Consider the following 14,879-nt stretch of genomic DNA (forward strand, 5'->3'; position numbering starts at 1 on the left):
TTAACATATACTTGAAAGTTGTTAAGACAGTAGATCTTAAATGTTATCACCACACAAAAAAGGTAATTATGTGAGGCAATGGGGGGTTAAGTAACCATACTGCGGTTATAATTCCTCAGCGTGTATGTACATCAAATCATCATGCTGTACATTTAAAACTTACATATGATATGTGTCAATAATATCTCAATAAAGCTGGGGGAGGAGATTAAATGCAACACAATTAATTTGTGAAAGTGCTTGGCACCTAGTGGCTCCTCAATCAATGTTTCCCACTGTCCCCTACCTCCCACCCCATGGGGTGGCTAGTTCTAATCCGGGGACTCGGGTCAGGGCAGATGACCAGTATTATTTAAAGCTGGCTTTATGATCTGGGTCTCAAAGCAGGAAGGCCTTGGGATGGGCCTACCCAGAGGGCCTTTGGGAAGTGAAAGTAGATGGAACTAATGATAAAAAAAAAGGCATTAACATATATAACTTTTCAGTGGCCATTCCAAGTGTAAAAGCAGTCCTTCAGAATGCCCAGAAAGCCTTTATGTAATGATTCTTTGCAAGATCTGATAGGAGTCAGGCCTTTCTGGCAAGTGATAACAAGAAACTAACTGTGTATTACTTTCTCTGATAATGAAAGTAGTTTATAATCATTATAGAAAATATATGAAAGTATCAAAACAATTAAAAATCACTCATAATCTGTCTCCTTTTCAGTCTCCCATCCCAAGACAACCAGAATTAATGTTGTGGTGAGTTTTCCTTTCAATCTTTTTTAGAGTTATATATATATATATTTTTTTTCTTTCTTTCTTGTTTCTATTCTTTTTAAAAAAAACAAGGTCAGCAAAATAGTGCATACAATTTTGCATCCTGATTTTTCCACTTCATATTATGTCATGAAATTTGTTATCAAATATTATTGAAAAGCATGTTGAAAAAAGACAAGTGTCTATAGTTATAACCTATACAAAGATTCTAATTGTCAGTAAACCGTTTTGTGACAGAACATGTGGGAATCAATCCTTTGTCCAAAGCCCTCCTCTTTGACCCCGTCTTCTGTCCTATCCTCAGTCGAGCCCTGGCCAGGGGCTGCCCTAGCCCCCTGACCTGTTGTGCAATTTCAGGCACACAAGGGAGCCTTTCTGTAGCTGGAAAGCTGAGCTCCAAACAACAAAGAGCTGAAAACAGAGCGAGCAGTGGGTTGAAGCTGCACTTCTTACTCACCTGTCTGAGGAACCGATTGTTGACAAGGTCGACCACAAGGACCTATGAGGTAAGGAAAAGGGACTGTTATTGTTACCAGGGCTTCCAGGATACAGAGATGGACTCAGCCTTCTTCCTTCTTGGCACCCAGAGTGGCAGCAGGGCTGGGGGTGGAGGGGGCCATTTGTGGTTTCCTGACATTGCCACTGTAGCCACAAATGATGAAGAGGGGAGGTGGGGCAAAGGGCTTTCCAGAAACGCACACTTTCAACACTGTAACTGCAGGCTGGGACATGTGTGGGCCACAGGCTGGACTCCCTGCCCTGTTCCCGGACTGGCTGAGGCAAAGCCGCTCAGACCGTTTTTTAGCATGTGGGTCACTGAGGAGGCGCCAGAGGCTACAGCCCCACATCGTTCCCATTCCACTCGGTTCTGCCACCCCCCCACCCCCCAAGCCTCCCTCCTCCTACCTCCCAGTGACACACTTAGCCCTGTCATTTGTATTAATGGGGTAGGAGGGGAGAGACCCAGAGGACTGGACCCAACGGGAGGGTAAGTCAAGCTACAGGTGCTGGGCTTCCATGAGTCAAGGCTTTCAGGCTAAAGCACCTCCCTCCTCAGAGTGAGGCTGAGACCCAGAGCCACAACTAGGGTGAAGCAAGTGAAGGGCCTAGGGCGCGAAACTTAAGGAGGTGCTCACTCATAGGATCACGCAAGTGGCCGAGCCCCAGGCCTCAGCGTGGGCCACTGTCTCTGATGGAGGATGAGCTGGGGGCCTGGACGGCCACCATGATTGCACCAGCAGCGGGAATCATGGGCTCTGACCCATGGCCCCAGAGTTAAGGGAGCGCTCTCCTTCCTTCTCACACCTTCTCCTGGGGTGGAACTGAGCCATCTGCGGGATCGAGGGTGCCCAGGCAAACTCTTTGCAGTTCACAAACCCACACTTGAAGACCTGAGTCTGATGGTTAATATTTAACGGGACTTTAGGACTATCTGGGCAATTAGAGGAGCTGCATCTGGGGACACGGGGAGGATTTCAGGGCCAGGGGTTCCCTGGGGGCTCAGGACTGCGCGGCGTCATTCAGTCCCCACGGTTCTGCTTTGGCTGCTGGAAGTTCTCAGTACAGGGGGACAGAGACTATTTAGAGGAAGGGGCTGGGGCTAAATAATCACAGAAATGCCAAGGGCTTTCCTCACTTGGATGCTAACTTGAAAATCCAGAACTCGATCATTAAAAACATCTTGGTTGTTGTCTTTTTAACTTATATGAAAAAGGACCTCCTTGTAGGAGCACAGTCTTTGTCAAGACTTCGTTATTAGCCCAAAGATAATTTCCAGTTATTGTTGGCTCTTTGTGTGCTTTCTTCCCTCGGTACTGCGGGTGGGGAAGGGGAGGAGAGGGTGGGTGGCTATTGACGGATTAGGTGGATTAAAATCTGGGTAAATTGTTGAGTGCTGCCCCTCTCAATGGGTATACATGGCAGTAGGTTCGTTTAGAGGGGAAACCAAGTCTGCAGTCACTGAGGGTCTACTGAAGCCGACCTGGGGCGGCGAACTCCCAGACAAAGCTGTGGGGTCCCCCTGCTCCCCGACCCTGCCTGCTGGCAGAGCCACAGCCAGCACCTCCCCTCCGCCCCGCCCCACAGGCAGGGCACAGGGGACCTCCCTGAGCTCACCTCTTCCAGCGGCAGCTCCCTGAGCAGCGGCAGCGAGCTGGTGAGCAGCCCAATGAGGAAAGGGGTTGGCGAGCACACGATGTCGATCATGGCGGGCGGCAGCACAGGGATGTAGGTGTGCTGCCAGGTGAAGGGGTAGATGGCCGCCACCATGGCGTGGCAGCACGTGGACAGGGTGCTGCAGCGGGGAAAGAGGGGCGAAAGGGCCGATTTAGGGGAGGGGGCAGCCTCCACGGGGAAGCCGGAGAGAGCCGTTCACACCCCAGCTCCCATTCCCCCTCCCTCCCAAGACACCCCCCAACAACAAAAGCCTCTTTTCTCATGGGTACTCCTTCTCTTATTGAAGATGCTTTGTATGCAAACACGCAGTCTCTCCGCCAAGCATGAAAGCCTAGGTGTGATCAAGGGAAAACAGGGTAAGTCCTTCAGTATTCACGTGCAGCCGTCCGCTCCAAACGGCTCGGTTTGTGTAAAAGCGAAACTCACATACAGTTGCTTCTTGCCCAGAATCCAAAACACAGAAAAATAACGACATTCAGAGAAATAGTCTCTCTTAAAGCAGAATGATCATAATGTAGCCTTTTTAAAAATAGATATATATATTTATTTATTTAGGCCGTGCTGGGTCTTGGTTGTGGCACAGGGGATCTTTAGTTGCAGCATGCATGTGGGATCTAGTTCCCTAACCAGGGATCGATCCCAGGCCCCCTGCATTGGGAGCGTGGAGTCTTACCCACTGGACCACCAGGGAAGTCCCATAACGTAGCCTTTTATTGGCAAACGCTGGGCCTTATTAATCGTGCGTGCTCCACAGCGCTTTGCTCAGTGCCTGGATTCAGGCTCAGTTTGTTGAATGAAGGGTGGATTATTTGGGATTATCACCTTGGTGTCAGTTCTGCGAGCGGAGCCGCAGCACAGTGATGACTGGCGGCCTTCCGAGAGCAGTGAGAGCAGACTTTCTCTTCTTCCTGGCAGCCGTTTCTTATCGCTACTGAGCCTGCTCACAGCAGCTTCCCTCTCCTCTCATTCTAATATGCTGTTTCTAAAATGCTATGGGATTGGAAACTTTAGAAATGTCTAAGGTAAGAAGAAAACAAAAGTGAGGGCCCAGTGGATGTGTCTGTGAGTATACCAAGTCATCTTCAGGGCCCTGTAACCAGCATTTCATGTGTTAGGACATCCTTTGAACATTTGCCCTGGTTCTCAGCTATGCTCTGTTTACATAAAGTTGCAGGGAAGCTGAGTTCTGGATAGATGAATGCTCCTTTACTAGGTTCCCATGATGTCAGGCACCTATAATCTCATTGTCATAAAACTTTCCTGAGGCCGTTTAAAAAAAATCACTTAGCTCTGGTTTACTTAAGGAGAAAAGAGGTGGATTAAAAGATATTGGCTAGGGACTTCCCTGGTGGTCCAGTGGTCAAGAATCCGCCTTACAATGCAGGGGATGTGGGTTTGGTCCCTGGTCGGGGAACTAACATCCACATGCCGCGGGGCAACTAAGACCACGCGCCACAACTACTGAGCTCCCACACTTCAACTAGAGAGCCCGTGTGCCACAAACTAGAGAGCCCAAGCGCCACAACTAGAGCGAAGCACACGCCCCCCAACGAAGAGCCTGCAATGCCTCAAAGAAGATCCTGCGTCTTAGCCGCAGCTAAGACCAACACAGCCTAAAAAATAAATAAATAAAATAAATATTAAAAAAAATGAATTAGGCCAGGCAGAAAGAGACAAATATTGTATGCTTCCACTTATATGACGGACTTAGGATAGGCAAATCCATAGAGACAGAGTAGAATAGAGGTTAGCAGGGGCTGGCGGAAGGGAGAGTGTTGCATTGTTGCTTAAAGGGTACAGGGTCACAGCTGAGATGATGAAAAAGCTCTGGAAAGGGATAGTAGTGATGGTTGCAAACACCGTGAATGTACTTAATGCCACTGAATCATACACTTAAAAATAATTTAAATGGTAAATTTTATGGTTATGTATATTTTACTGCAATAAAAAAAGCAGGGCTTCCCTGGTGGCACATTGGTTAAGAATCTGCCTGCCACTGCAGGGGACACGAGTTCCAGCCCTGGTCCGGGAAGATCCCACATGCCATGGAGCAACTAAGCCCATGCACCACAACTACTGAGCCTGCGCTCTAGAGCCCACGAGCCACAACTACTGGAGCTTGTGCACCTAGAACCTGTGCTCCACAATAGGAGAAGCCACCGCAATGAGAAGCCCACGCATCACAACGAAGAGTAGCCCCCGCTCGCCACAACTAGCGAAAGCCCGTGCACAGCAACGAAGACCCAATGCAGCCAATAAACAAACAAACAAATAAATAAATACGATTAAAATAATAATAAAATAAATAAAAGAGGTTAAAGTAACCTCTGCATTCAGGATGGGGGCAGGGTGGGGACAGAGGAGTCCTGCAGACGTGGGGTGGTAAAGAGATACAGACTGAGGAATGGACGTACGAAAGGCACGGCCAGAAGCCTCTGGGTTTTTCTCAGTCGCTGCAACAGAAAAATACAACCGTTCAACTGTTTTTTTCCCAACTCAAAGAAAAGGCCTCCCGCCCTTCTGCTCTCTTTTGGCCTCATCCCTAGAAGGAGAAAGTCTAATGGTTTCTCCCTTCTCTGTGCTGCTGCAGCGCTTTGTGTCTCCTGGCTGAAGCCCTGCAGGGCCGGGGTTGGGGGACAGGGTGTGCCCGGCTTAGGTGCAGTGAGTGTGAACCAGCTGGACACGGAAGGCGTTGGAACAAGTTGAGAAGACAATGATGAGCAACGCCAGCGCTAGATACGTCGGGCCGGTGAATAGATGTCACGGAAAGAAAGAAGAAATTCATTCATTTAACTGGAACGCAGGGAGCTAAAGGACAACTGTACTCAGTTTGATGACAACTCAGCTGCGTCACCTGTTGGCCATGGACCTAGGTGCTGCCACCGTTTGTGATTTCTCCTAACAAGTGGTTTTTGTTTGTTTGTTTTTTGAATAGTCCGATTCGCTGTTGCAGCTGGGTCCCAATGTTCCACCCCTGGTTCCCACTGCCACCTTGTTAGCTGGCACCTGTGGAGCCCAGGGTGTCAGGAGCCACGTGGCAGGTGGGCAGTGCTGGCAGCGTCACATCCCTCTTGCTCTCCAGCCCCACCAACATTCTAAGCAAAAGTTCTGCCTCTTGAAACACTATAAGGAAAGGTCAAATTCTGTAAATAATACAGCTAGTGGCAGCTCTTCCCCCAAAATAAATGGTGGAAGAGAAAAGAAGGGGTTATTCTGAGTGTAGCCTGTCGAAATTTTATTCCCCGACTCGTGAAGGCTAGAGGAGCCTCCCATGGGGGTGGGCCCTGCTGGGATTGGTGGTTTCTTAGGAACATGCAAAGAACAGTCTATGGTTCTGGGGATGCTAAGGATGACTCTTCAAGTTCGCTCGCCCCTTAATGTGTAGCCTTTCTGAGCATCTGCTGGTTGGAGGACAACAGGCAGTGTTTTTGAAGGAAGTCCTAGGAAGAGAGCCCTGGAAGCTGGCTCGCATTACAGTGGGGGTGGAGGACAGGGCCCGCAGCTGTGATCAATTTGTACAAAAGCGAGGGTTGGGGGGGAGATGCCCCAGTGGGAGGTTGCCTGGGCCACAAGGTTAAAAGATGGGCACAGGGGAGAAGGGTCAGGTCTCAGAATGCTTTGCAATTCTGTGGTGTTTCCTGAGGGTTGAAGCATCAGTCCAGAGACATCAGGATACACTTGTGACTGCTTAAGTTCTCCTGGAGAAGACACTATGGTTCTGGTTGCTACAAAGCCCTTGTGCCCTACTTGGGGTTACTGTGCTGGGCTGCCTCCCAACTCACCTAGCAACCAGTAAGAATCAAGCACAGAGCTTTCTCTAAGATGCTACCAGAAAAGTAAATGATGAGTTTCCAGAGTTGGATAGACCCCAGGAATTTGAAGGATGAGCCCATCAGCATCCTCTAGCATTCCAAGCAAAGCGTTTCTCCTACTGTGCATCAATCCCAGGAACATGAGTGAAAGGTAACTCGGATCTAGTCTGGGGCCTGGTGAGACCTAGTAGGAGGTGGCTGCCGTATTTCCCTTACTATACTTTCAAACCCTGGAGTAATGTGTCACCGAGTTAAAAAGAACACAGGCTGGGCCTCAAGAAAACTGGGTCTGCTACTCTCTGTGTGATCTCAGGTAAAGCCCTTCTCCAGGCTTTAGCTTCCTCATCTTTGACATGAGGAAAGTGGACGTTCCAGCTTTAACATCTACAAACTATGAACTAAGAGAGAGAGAGGGCTTCCCTGGTGGTGCAGTGGTTAGGAATCCACCTACCAATGCAGGGGACACAGGTTCGAGCCCTGGTCTGGGAGGATCCCACATGCCGCAGAGCAACTAAGCCCATGAGCCACAACTACTGAGCCTTTGCTCTAGGCCCTGCGAGCCACAAATACTGAGCCCATGTGCCACCGCTACTGAAGTCTGCATGCCTAGAGCCCGTGCTCCACAACAAGAGAAGCCACCGCAATGAGAAGCTCGTTCACCGCAATGAAGAGTAGCCCCTGCTCGCTGCAGCTAGAGAAAGCCTGCGTGCAGCAATGAAGACCCAACACAGCCAAAAAATGAAAGAAAGAAAGCAAGAGAAAGGAAAGAAAGAGAAAGGAAAGAAAGAAGGAAAGAAAGAAAGAAAGAAAAAGAAAGGAAGGAAGGAAGGAAGGAAGAGAGAGAAAGAAAGAAAAAGAAAGAAAGAAAGAGAGAGAAAGCCAGGAAGTGGAAATAGGAGCCAGGAGCTGGAAATAGCGACATTGAAAAGAACCAAGGCCTGTCATCGGAGGGTGATTCTATAGCTCATTAGCAGAGACAGGACAGAAGAGCAACGGCGACACCTCACTCTGAGCAACTAATGGATACAAGTGTTGGAGAGTTTTTAAACTGCTGCAATAAGGCCCCAAAAGACGACACACAAAGCCAGCACAGCCCGGGAGGGATCTGAACCCGAGGGAAGAAGTGGAGTACGCTTCCAGCCCGAGATTCTGTCAGTGATGGGTTTGGAGAAGAAGACAATTTGTGGCTATGCTACTGTCTAAATGTTGCCTCAAATGCTATCTTTTTGGTGTTTATAGGCAAAAATAGGTAGTTAATATGTAATCAGTCTGACGGCATTGTGCTATTAAAATTGCATTTTTCATAGCACTCTGCTGAATTAAATGTAGGTATCTCCCTGTCAGCCACTCTGAGGACCTCTGAAATAGTATTCTGGGTGCCAGACCACCAAGATGGCAGCTACTCACACTTTTGGGTAGGCTTTGGCAAGCTCACCTGCCTGGAGAGGGCATGCCACGAACCCAACCTTTTTCTGAGATGGCAAACATTGCTGGTGCAACTGATTCCAGACAAGATAGGGGACCCCATTTAAGCTTACAGAAACTGATTAAAAATGAACTGAAAGGAACACACAACAAGATGAAGGCACACAGCTACACATGGACTTATTAGTTTAGTTATCCCATGTCAAGGCCAAGGTTCAAACTCTAAATTTGTCAAGATCTGACCACCTAATCCTACTTATCATTAGCTAGAAGTCTGTCATTTGGCTTCTGGTCTTAATGCACTACAAAAAGATAAGAAGTAAATTTCTTGAATATTAAAAACTTCATCCTGGGACTTCTCTGGTAGCGCAGTGGTTAAGAATCTGCCTGCCAATGCAGGGGACATGGGTTCGAGCCCTGGTCCGGGAAGATCCCACATGCTGTGGAGCAACTAAGCCCGTGCGCCACAACTACTGAGCCTGTGCCCTAGAGCCCATGAACCACAACTACTGAGCCTTTGTGCTGCAACTATTGAAGCCCGCATGCCTAGAACCTGTGCTCCAGAACAAAGAGAAGCCACCGCAATGAGAAGCCCGCACACCGCAACCAAGACCCAATGCAGCCAGAAAATAAATAAAAATAAATAAATAAATAAATAAATAAATAAATAAAAACTTCAACCTGTCTACAACTTTTGTACAAATTGTTTATGTGCAGCTCTGACTTTATTATTCAGCCTAGTTGTAGATTTGGCCAAAACTTTGGGAACTGAAATTAATAAACTAAAAAACAAAATGTTTATCATCAGGGAAATGAAGAAAGGGGTATAGGGAAATATTTATTTGGGTTGTTATGACAACAGAACAAGCCATCACAACAACATTCTTTCTTTTTCATCTGCTAAACTTTGGCTTGACAGAGCCTTAAGAAACACTCAGTGTCCACCCTAGAGATGAAACGAAGCAGAGATGTTATTCTAAATTCGATAGATTTTTGGCTCAACTTAAAACCCTTCTGTAACTCACACGGTGTTTGCCACAGCTCCCAGCTCTTCCCTTGTGCAGTGGGCAGACGCAGCCGCGGTGCTGAGCAGATGAGTCGTGCGATGCAGAGGGTGCTGGTGGCAGTGACTACAGGCCTCAAGCAGGCTAATGTCCACCCCGCGATGTCACGGGGCCACTCCCTGAGTCTGCGGCATGCCCTGTTCTCATGCCCTGCTCTGTGGTCTTAAGAAGAAGACTGGGGCTACGAACGGAATCGGGAGAGGCCTGCTTCTCGCTAAGCAGGGCTGGAACTCAGTGCATGTGCAGCCTGTAGAGAGCGGTGCCAGCTAATGAGGATGAAAGTACCGGCTGAACTTAGGCTGAAGGCTTTCTTCATAGACTTTGCCAGGTCAGACAGCTTGCGGCCAGCTACTTGTTTGTCATGGCCTGGCTGAAAAGCACTTCAATCCCCTCTAGCTATTTTCCGGTAAATCAGAACTAGATGGAGGCTGATGCCTCCCAGAGGAGTACCCTTAGGCGGAGCGGAGGAGAGAAGGAGGGTTCTGGCTTTCTCCCTCAGTGACGTCACACCCACCATGCTTCTTGATGGCGTTTCTGTGCTTCCATCATCAGCTAGGTCTCTGCCTCTCAGGGGAGGCAGACTTCCTGTGCACGCTCCCTGTTAGGGGAGGGGGCACATCTGAGGGTCAGAGAGGCCCAAAAAGAGAAGGCCGCGCTGAGGCCCCCCTCAGAAGAGGGCAGTTAAAGCTGCAAGAGGAGGTGCAGAGGGTGCCCCCAACTGCTGAACACAGGCTAGAGCAGAGGCCTGGGGATCCCATGAGAGCAGATCCACAACAAGGTGTATAGTTATCTTTAACCCACATAAGGTGAAGAGGCCACTAGCGGAGCACTCACAGTGAGTCACCTCAGCATCTCCCCGCCCTGAAGGGCCTACGATTAGAATCCCTCTAAGGGAAACACTATCTAGATGGTTTCTACTGAACCAGATCCCCCGGGAGGGGAGTGGGCCTCCGTGAGGGTGGGGAGGGGCAGGTGTCTGGTTATAGGGCTGACTTTCCCTCAGTAGTGCCTTCATAGAATCCCAGAGCATTTGAGCTAGAGGGGTCCCGCAGGAATTACACAGTCTACTCTCCCACTTCACAGCTGGGCAGATGAGGTGGGTGTCCCCTGCAGCACATTTTTTAAAAAATTTATTTTATTTATCAATTTTTGGCTGCATTGGGTCTTCGTTGCTACAGGCAGGCTTTCTCTAGTTGCGGAGAGCAGGGGCTACTCTTCATTGTGGTGCGTGGGCTTCTCACTGCGGTGGCTTCTCTTGTTGCGGAGCACAGGCTCTAGGCGCACGGGCTTCAGTAGTTGTGGTGCTCAGGCTCAGTAGTTGTGGCTTGCGGGCTCTAGAGCACAGGCTCAGTAGCTGTGGCACACGGGCTTAGTTGCTCCGCGGCATGTGGGATCTTCCTGGACCAGGGCTCGAACCCGTGTCCCCTGATTGGCAGGCGATGCTTAACCACTGCGCCACCAGGGAAGCCCCTTGTTTTTTTGTTTTTTAAAATATTTATTTATTTATTTGGCTGCACAGGGTCTTAGTTGCAGCATGTCGGATCTTTTGTTGCGGCATGTGGGTTCTTAGTTGCGGCACGTGGGATCTTTAGTTGCAGCAATGTGAGCTCTTAGTTGCAGCATGCATGTGGGATCTAGTGCCCTGACTAGGGATCAAACACAGGCCCCCTGCCTTGGGAGCGCGGAGTCTTAACCACTGGACCACCAGGGAAGTCCCCCCTGGGGCACTTTGAAAGTCACAGGATGCCTGAGGAGGATGAGTCCTGGGTCAGGAATTGGGGTGGGGGGACCTTAGTAAGTCCTGGGGTAAGATCGCTGGGAGGGCAGACACCAGCGATCACAGTGCCAGGAGGCCTGGGGCGCCCTGGCCCACAAAGTCAGAGAATATCACAGCTGGGAGAGACTTTGGAGGTCGCCCAGTCCACCTGCCTCACCGGGGTCCCGGCTGGAAGGCTGAAGGCTGTAAGGGAGGGTGGGCCCTGGGGAGAAAAGCACAGATGTCTTAGCATCTTCAGGAGACAATTCTGGCCTGATTGCCAAGCACCAAGGGGGTCCTAATGGCATGTTTTTAAGAAGACTGTAGACGGACAGCCTCATAGACACTACCTCCACCCCCCGAGCCCCAGACCACGGCGGCCTGCTCCGCTTCCTCCTTTGCCCTGGAGCCAGCTGACCTTGTCTGAATCCTGGCTCTCCCACTGACCCCTCCCTTGAGCAAAGTGACCTAACCTCCGTGTGCTTTTTAGCTTCCTACTAATAGAACCTAACTGACTGAGTTGTCAAGAGCCTGAGAGAATACAGGCCAGACCCTTAGAGGAGCCTGGCCCAGGGCAGCTTCCAGCGTTCCCTGCTCTCACGCTTGCCCTGTTGTTATTCTCATCAGGTTCGCTCACGCCGTGTTTCCTTCTCTTCCTGCCTCAGAGCTCTCAGGGCCTTTCTTTCTTTATTTCCCCACCTCTTCAGGTCCACATGGAACTAGTGTTGGGTGGAAAGATGATTTATTGGGCAAGAGGGAGAACACTTTGAGCCCATTTGCAACAGGACAATCATGGGCTGCTTCTGGGGACCATGAGACACTGGAGCCCTAGCAAGTCAGAGCTCCGAGGGGCCGGTCACAGACAAGCCCTTGTTTCCTAAATGAGGACACCCGGGGCCAACAGCTGAGGATGTTCAGGCCTCCTCCCTATCCGGGAAGACCCCTCTTGTGTGATGAGAGATGGACGTGCAAGCCTGCATGTTGTAAAGGGTCTAAACATGTAATTCAGGTATTTTATATGCACGTGCATGCACAGGCACACACTAATTAGTGCACCGTGGCCTGGCTCCGGACCCAAAGAAGGCGCCAGAATTATTCATGTCCCTGCCCCCGCCTCCTCCCCTACAAAAACGCCGCCTCCTCAGTGCCCCACGTCTGGCAGCTGCTGCAAAAGAAAACAGCCAGTGGGCAGTAAGGGCCCTAGGGCGAGAACGGCGTGCAGCAGCTACAGCTGGCATTTCACGCTCTCGTGGGTGTTTGCTGCTTGAAGAGACTAAATCTCTCAGGGCAGAGTGCCAGGCACCATGGCAGGTGGGGTGACGAGAGGAACTCCCAAGTCCCTCTAATCAGAACACCGCGGTGACTTGTCTCCTGCCAGAGCAGGAGGGGACGGGGCTGGGAGGACCGACCAAGACCCAGGGCAGGGCAGGCTCCATTCTCAGGGATGGGGTCCCTTCACCGTCCACTGTCTCTCATTACAGCAGCTCCGTGTGAGGGGATGCCCAGAGTTCAACCTGTCAACCCAGAAATCTGTCCAGGGACAAGGCAGAGGTGGCCAAGGCCCTTCCCAGACATCTCTGTCCTAAGTACTTCCCGGTGTCTTGGTGCCCTGAGCCTCTGACACACGCCCTCTGCTGCCCTGCAGGGATGCACTGGACTTTGATGAGGCTCCCCTCCCTTTCTGTTCCCAGCTTCTCTTTCATTGTACCTTCATGAGAAAGACAGGTGATACTTTCTGTTCTCCTTCCCCCTGAAGAAAGCCTGGGTTAGGGCGGGGGCCACAGGCCGTGGTGGCCGCTCCTCTCGAGCCACGCCCACCTTCTCAAACATTTTCTCAGGCTGGACCCTTCCGGAGCCTAGCATCTTTAAACCAGAAGCAAGCGCCTCAAGGGACTGTTTGCCCCATCTCCACGCCTGGTAGGCCTTCTACTCCTTGCCTAGGTCTTTCTGAGATCCATCACTTTCCCCTCCCCTAAAGGAAAGCCTGAGAATTCGACCACTAAAGACGGTGGGGTAGTGGGGGATGGTAGGGCTTCCAGAGAATACAGACAGTTACCCGAGTGCCAATGAAATCCCATCCTGGTCACAGAAGGGTTATTTCTCATCCTTAGCTTCCAGGGCCCTAACCCGGAGAACTCTCTGGTCCGAATTCCCCAGTGCCTAGGGAGCTTGGAGAGCTGCCCGGCGCCCAGCACCAGCTGCAGGCTGTAGGCAGGGCCTGCTTCCTGAGCTGACAAAAGGACACAGGGAGTACAATAACTATGACATTAAAAGTGAATAGCTGGCTCAAAGGCAGGGTGGGAGCAGCCTGGGAGTAGCCAAGTGGCTGCCGTCCAAAGAGTAGCATCATCAAGGTGACCAGATGGGCTGCGGCGGAGGGGGCTCTGGGCTCCATTTCCCGCCACGCCTCCTGATGGGTCCCACATTCACACGCTTTGCCCTTTCCATTCTTCTTTCCCCTTTCGTCTTCCTCCCTTTTGTTTTCTGGAGTTGAGAGTCATGTTTCCTCTCCAAACCACAGTCCTCCAGTTTTCGCGTTTTGGCATTTCTTCTTTCCAGATGGACTCTCAGCGGGCCTCCCTGCCTCTCCTGGTCGGTTGGCCCGTCTCTAGCTGGGCCCCGTATCTCAGCCCTTCCTGGAACTGCAGCCGCCACTGGTGCAACTATGTCCTCAGTTCCAAAGCGAGGAAGGTTCTGATTCGGTACTTTGAAATGATGAAGATGCCAGGAATTTTTTTTTTTTTTTCTTTTTTAAAGTTCAGAATTCACCCAAATCCCTACCTGCATCTCCTTCAGGATCTTCTTTGATTTGTGGCCTGGGCTTTGCGAATCACTGAATGTGACCACGAGGATGTGGGTGCATCCCACTGGGCAGTGAGTTTGTGTGTGATTTACGTTAGTACTGAGAGGAAGGGGTGCCTTAGGCTCTGTCTCTGCTTTCCACCGTGGTCCTGCAGCCCTCCATGCACCGGGCCTTGCCCATCTCTGCCAGTTCCTGGCTCTCCTCCGGGCTTTCCTCTCCGCTCAGCTACACTGAGCTGCTTTGCAAGTTCCTGAAGGCGATGCTCTTGGCCTCCCATCTCCCTGCCTTTGTACAGAAAGCTCCTTTTGCCCGGAATGGGCTTTCTACTTGCTCTTCATCTTGAGACACAGGGAACTCGCCCCCTCTGGGAATGAGCACCCTCCGCGATCTCCAGAACGCTCTGCCCTCTAGTCAGCCTTTACAACATGCTGCTGGGTGGTCTGTTTACTTCTCCATTCCCCACCTTGGATTGAGGCCTCTTTGAGGACAGCTCTGTGTCTTTTATGCCTCTTTCCTTAGCACATGGAAGGGTGCCCAGCGCAAAGCAGAATGAGTGAAGAGTAGACCAAGTACCAGAAAAGTAGTGCACAGAAGTGCGGGCTCACCTCACTTTACACAACTGGTGTGCCTCACAAACCTCCAGCCTTAGTTGCCCACTGACTCACACCCCTTCTTCAGAGGAGCTGCCTCTGCAATCCCAGGCAGTCCCCACCCTACAGATTCCAGACAGTGTGAGACGCCCGCCGCTCAAACACCTTAGCAGGAGTAGCCACGGGTGGTACCTGAGTTTGTCCGCGATGAAGATGACCCTCCTTTCCAGAAGCAGGGAGGCAAAAACACAGAGCAGGTGTCGGACGCTGAGACAGGAAAAGAGAGACTCAAAGTCCACGTGTTCGAGCCGGGAGTCCAGAGGGCGGCACAGTTCAATCACCTGCCGGGGAACAGGAGCAGCATGAGGGGGGCCAGGCCTCTCACACGCAGTGCAGCCCTGGGGCTCTGCAATCTGCAGCAGGGGTGGCCCACTGCCAGTGGAAAAGGGAAAGAGAAAAAAAGGAAAACAAAAGGGACTGGGGAAAGAAAGAT

The 14,879-nt window shown here is 50.7% G+C and overlaps 1 protein-coding gene across 3 annotated transcripts in view; it reads right to left on the reverse strand.

Annotated features, from left to right (window-relative positions):
* Window positions 1-14,879, reverse strand: part of DENND2A (DENN domain containing 2A) — a gene marked incomplete at its 3' end in the record, with an annotated part of 74,066 nt that overhangs the window by 10,592 nt on the left and 48,595 nt on the right. For all 3 annotated transcript variants that reach the window (XM_079711929.1, XM_079711930.1, XM_079711928.1), the window contains exons 12-14: window positions 14,579-14,727; window positions 2,877-3,054; window positions 1,219-1,260 (exon numbers count right to left, since the gene is read on the reverse strand). In XM_079711929.1, the coding sequence (XP_079568055.1) occupies window positions 1,219-1,260; window positions 2,877-3,054; window positions 14,579-14,727 (369 nt within the window). The remainder of the gene's footprint in view (window positions 1-1,218; window positions 1,261-2,876; window positions 3,055-14,578; window positions 14,728-14,879) is intronic.

Source organism: Hyperoodon ampullatus (assembly GCF_949752795.1).
Source record: "Hyperoodon ampullatus genome assembly, chromosome: 9".
Lineage (NCBI taxonomy): Eukaryota > Metazoa > Chordata > Mammalia > Artiodactyla > Ziphiidae > Hyperoodon > Hyperoodon ampullatus.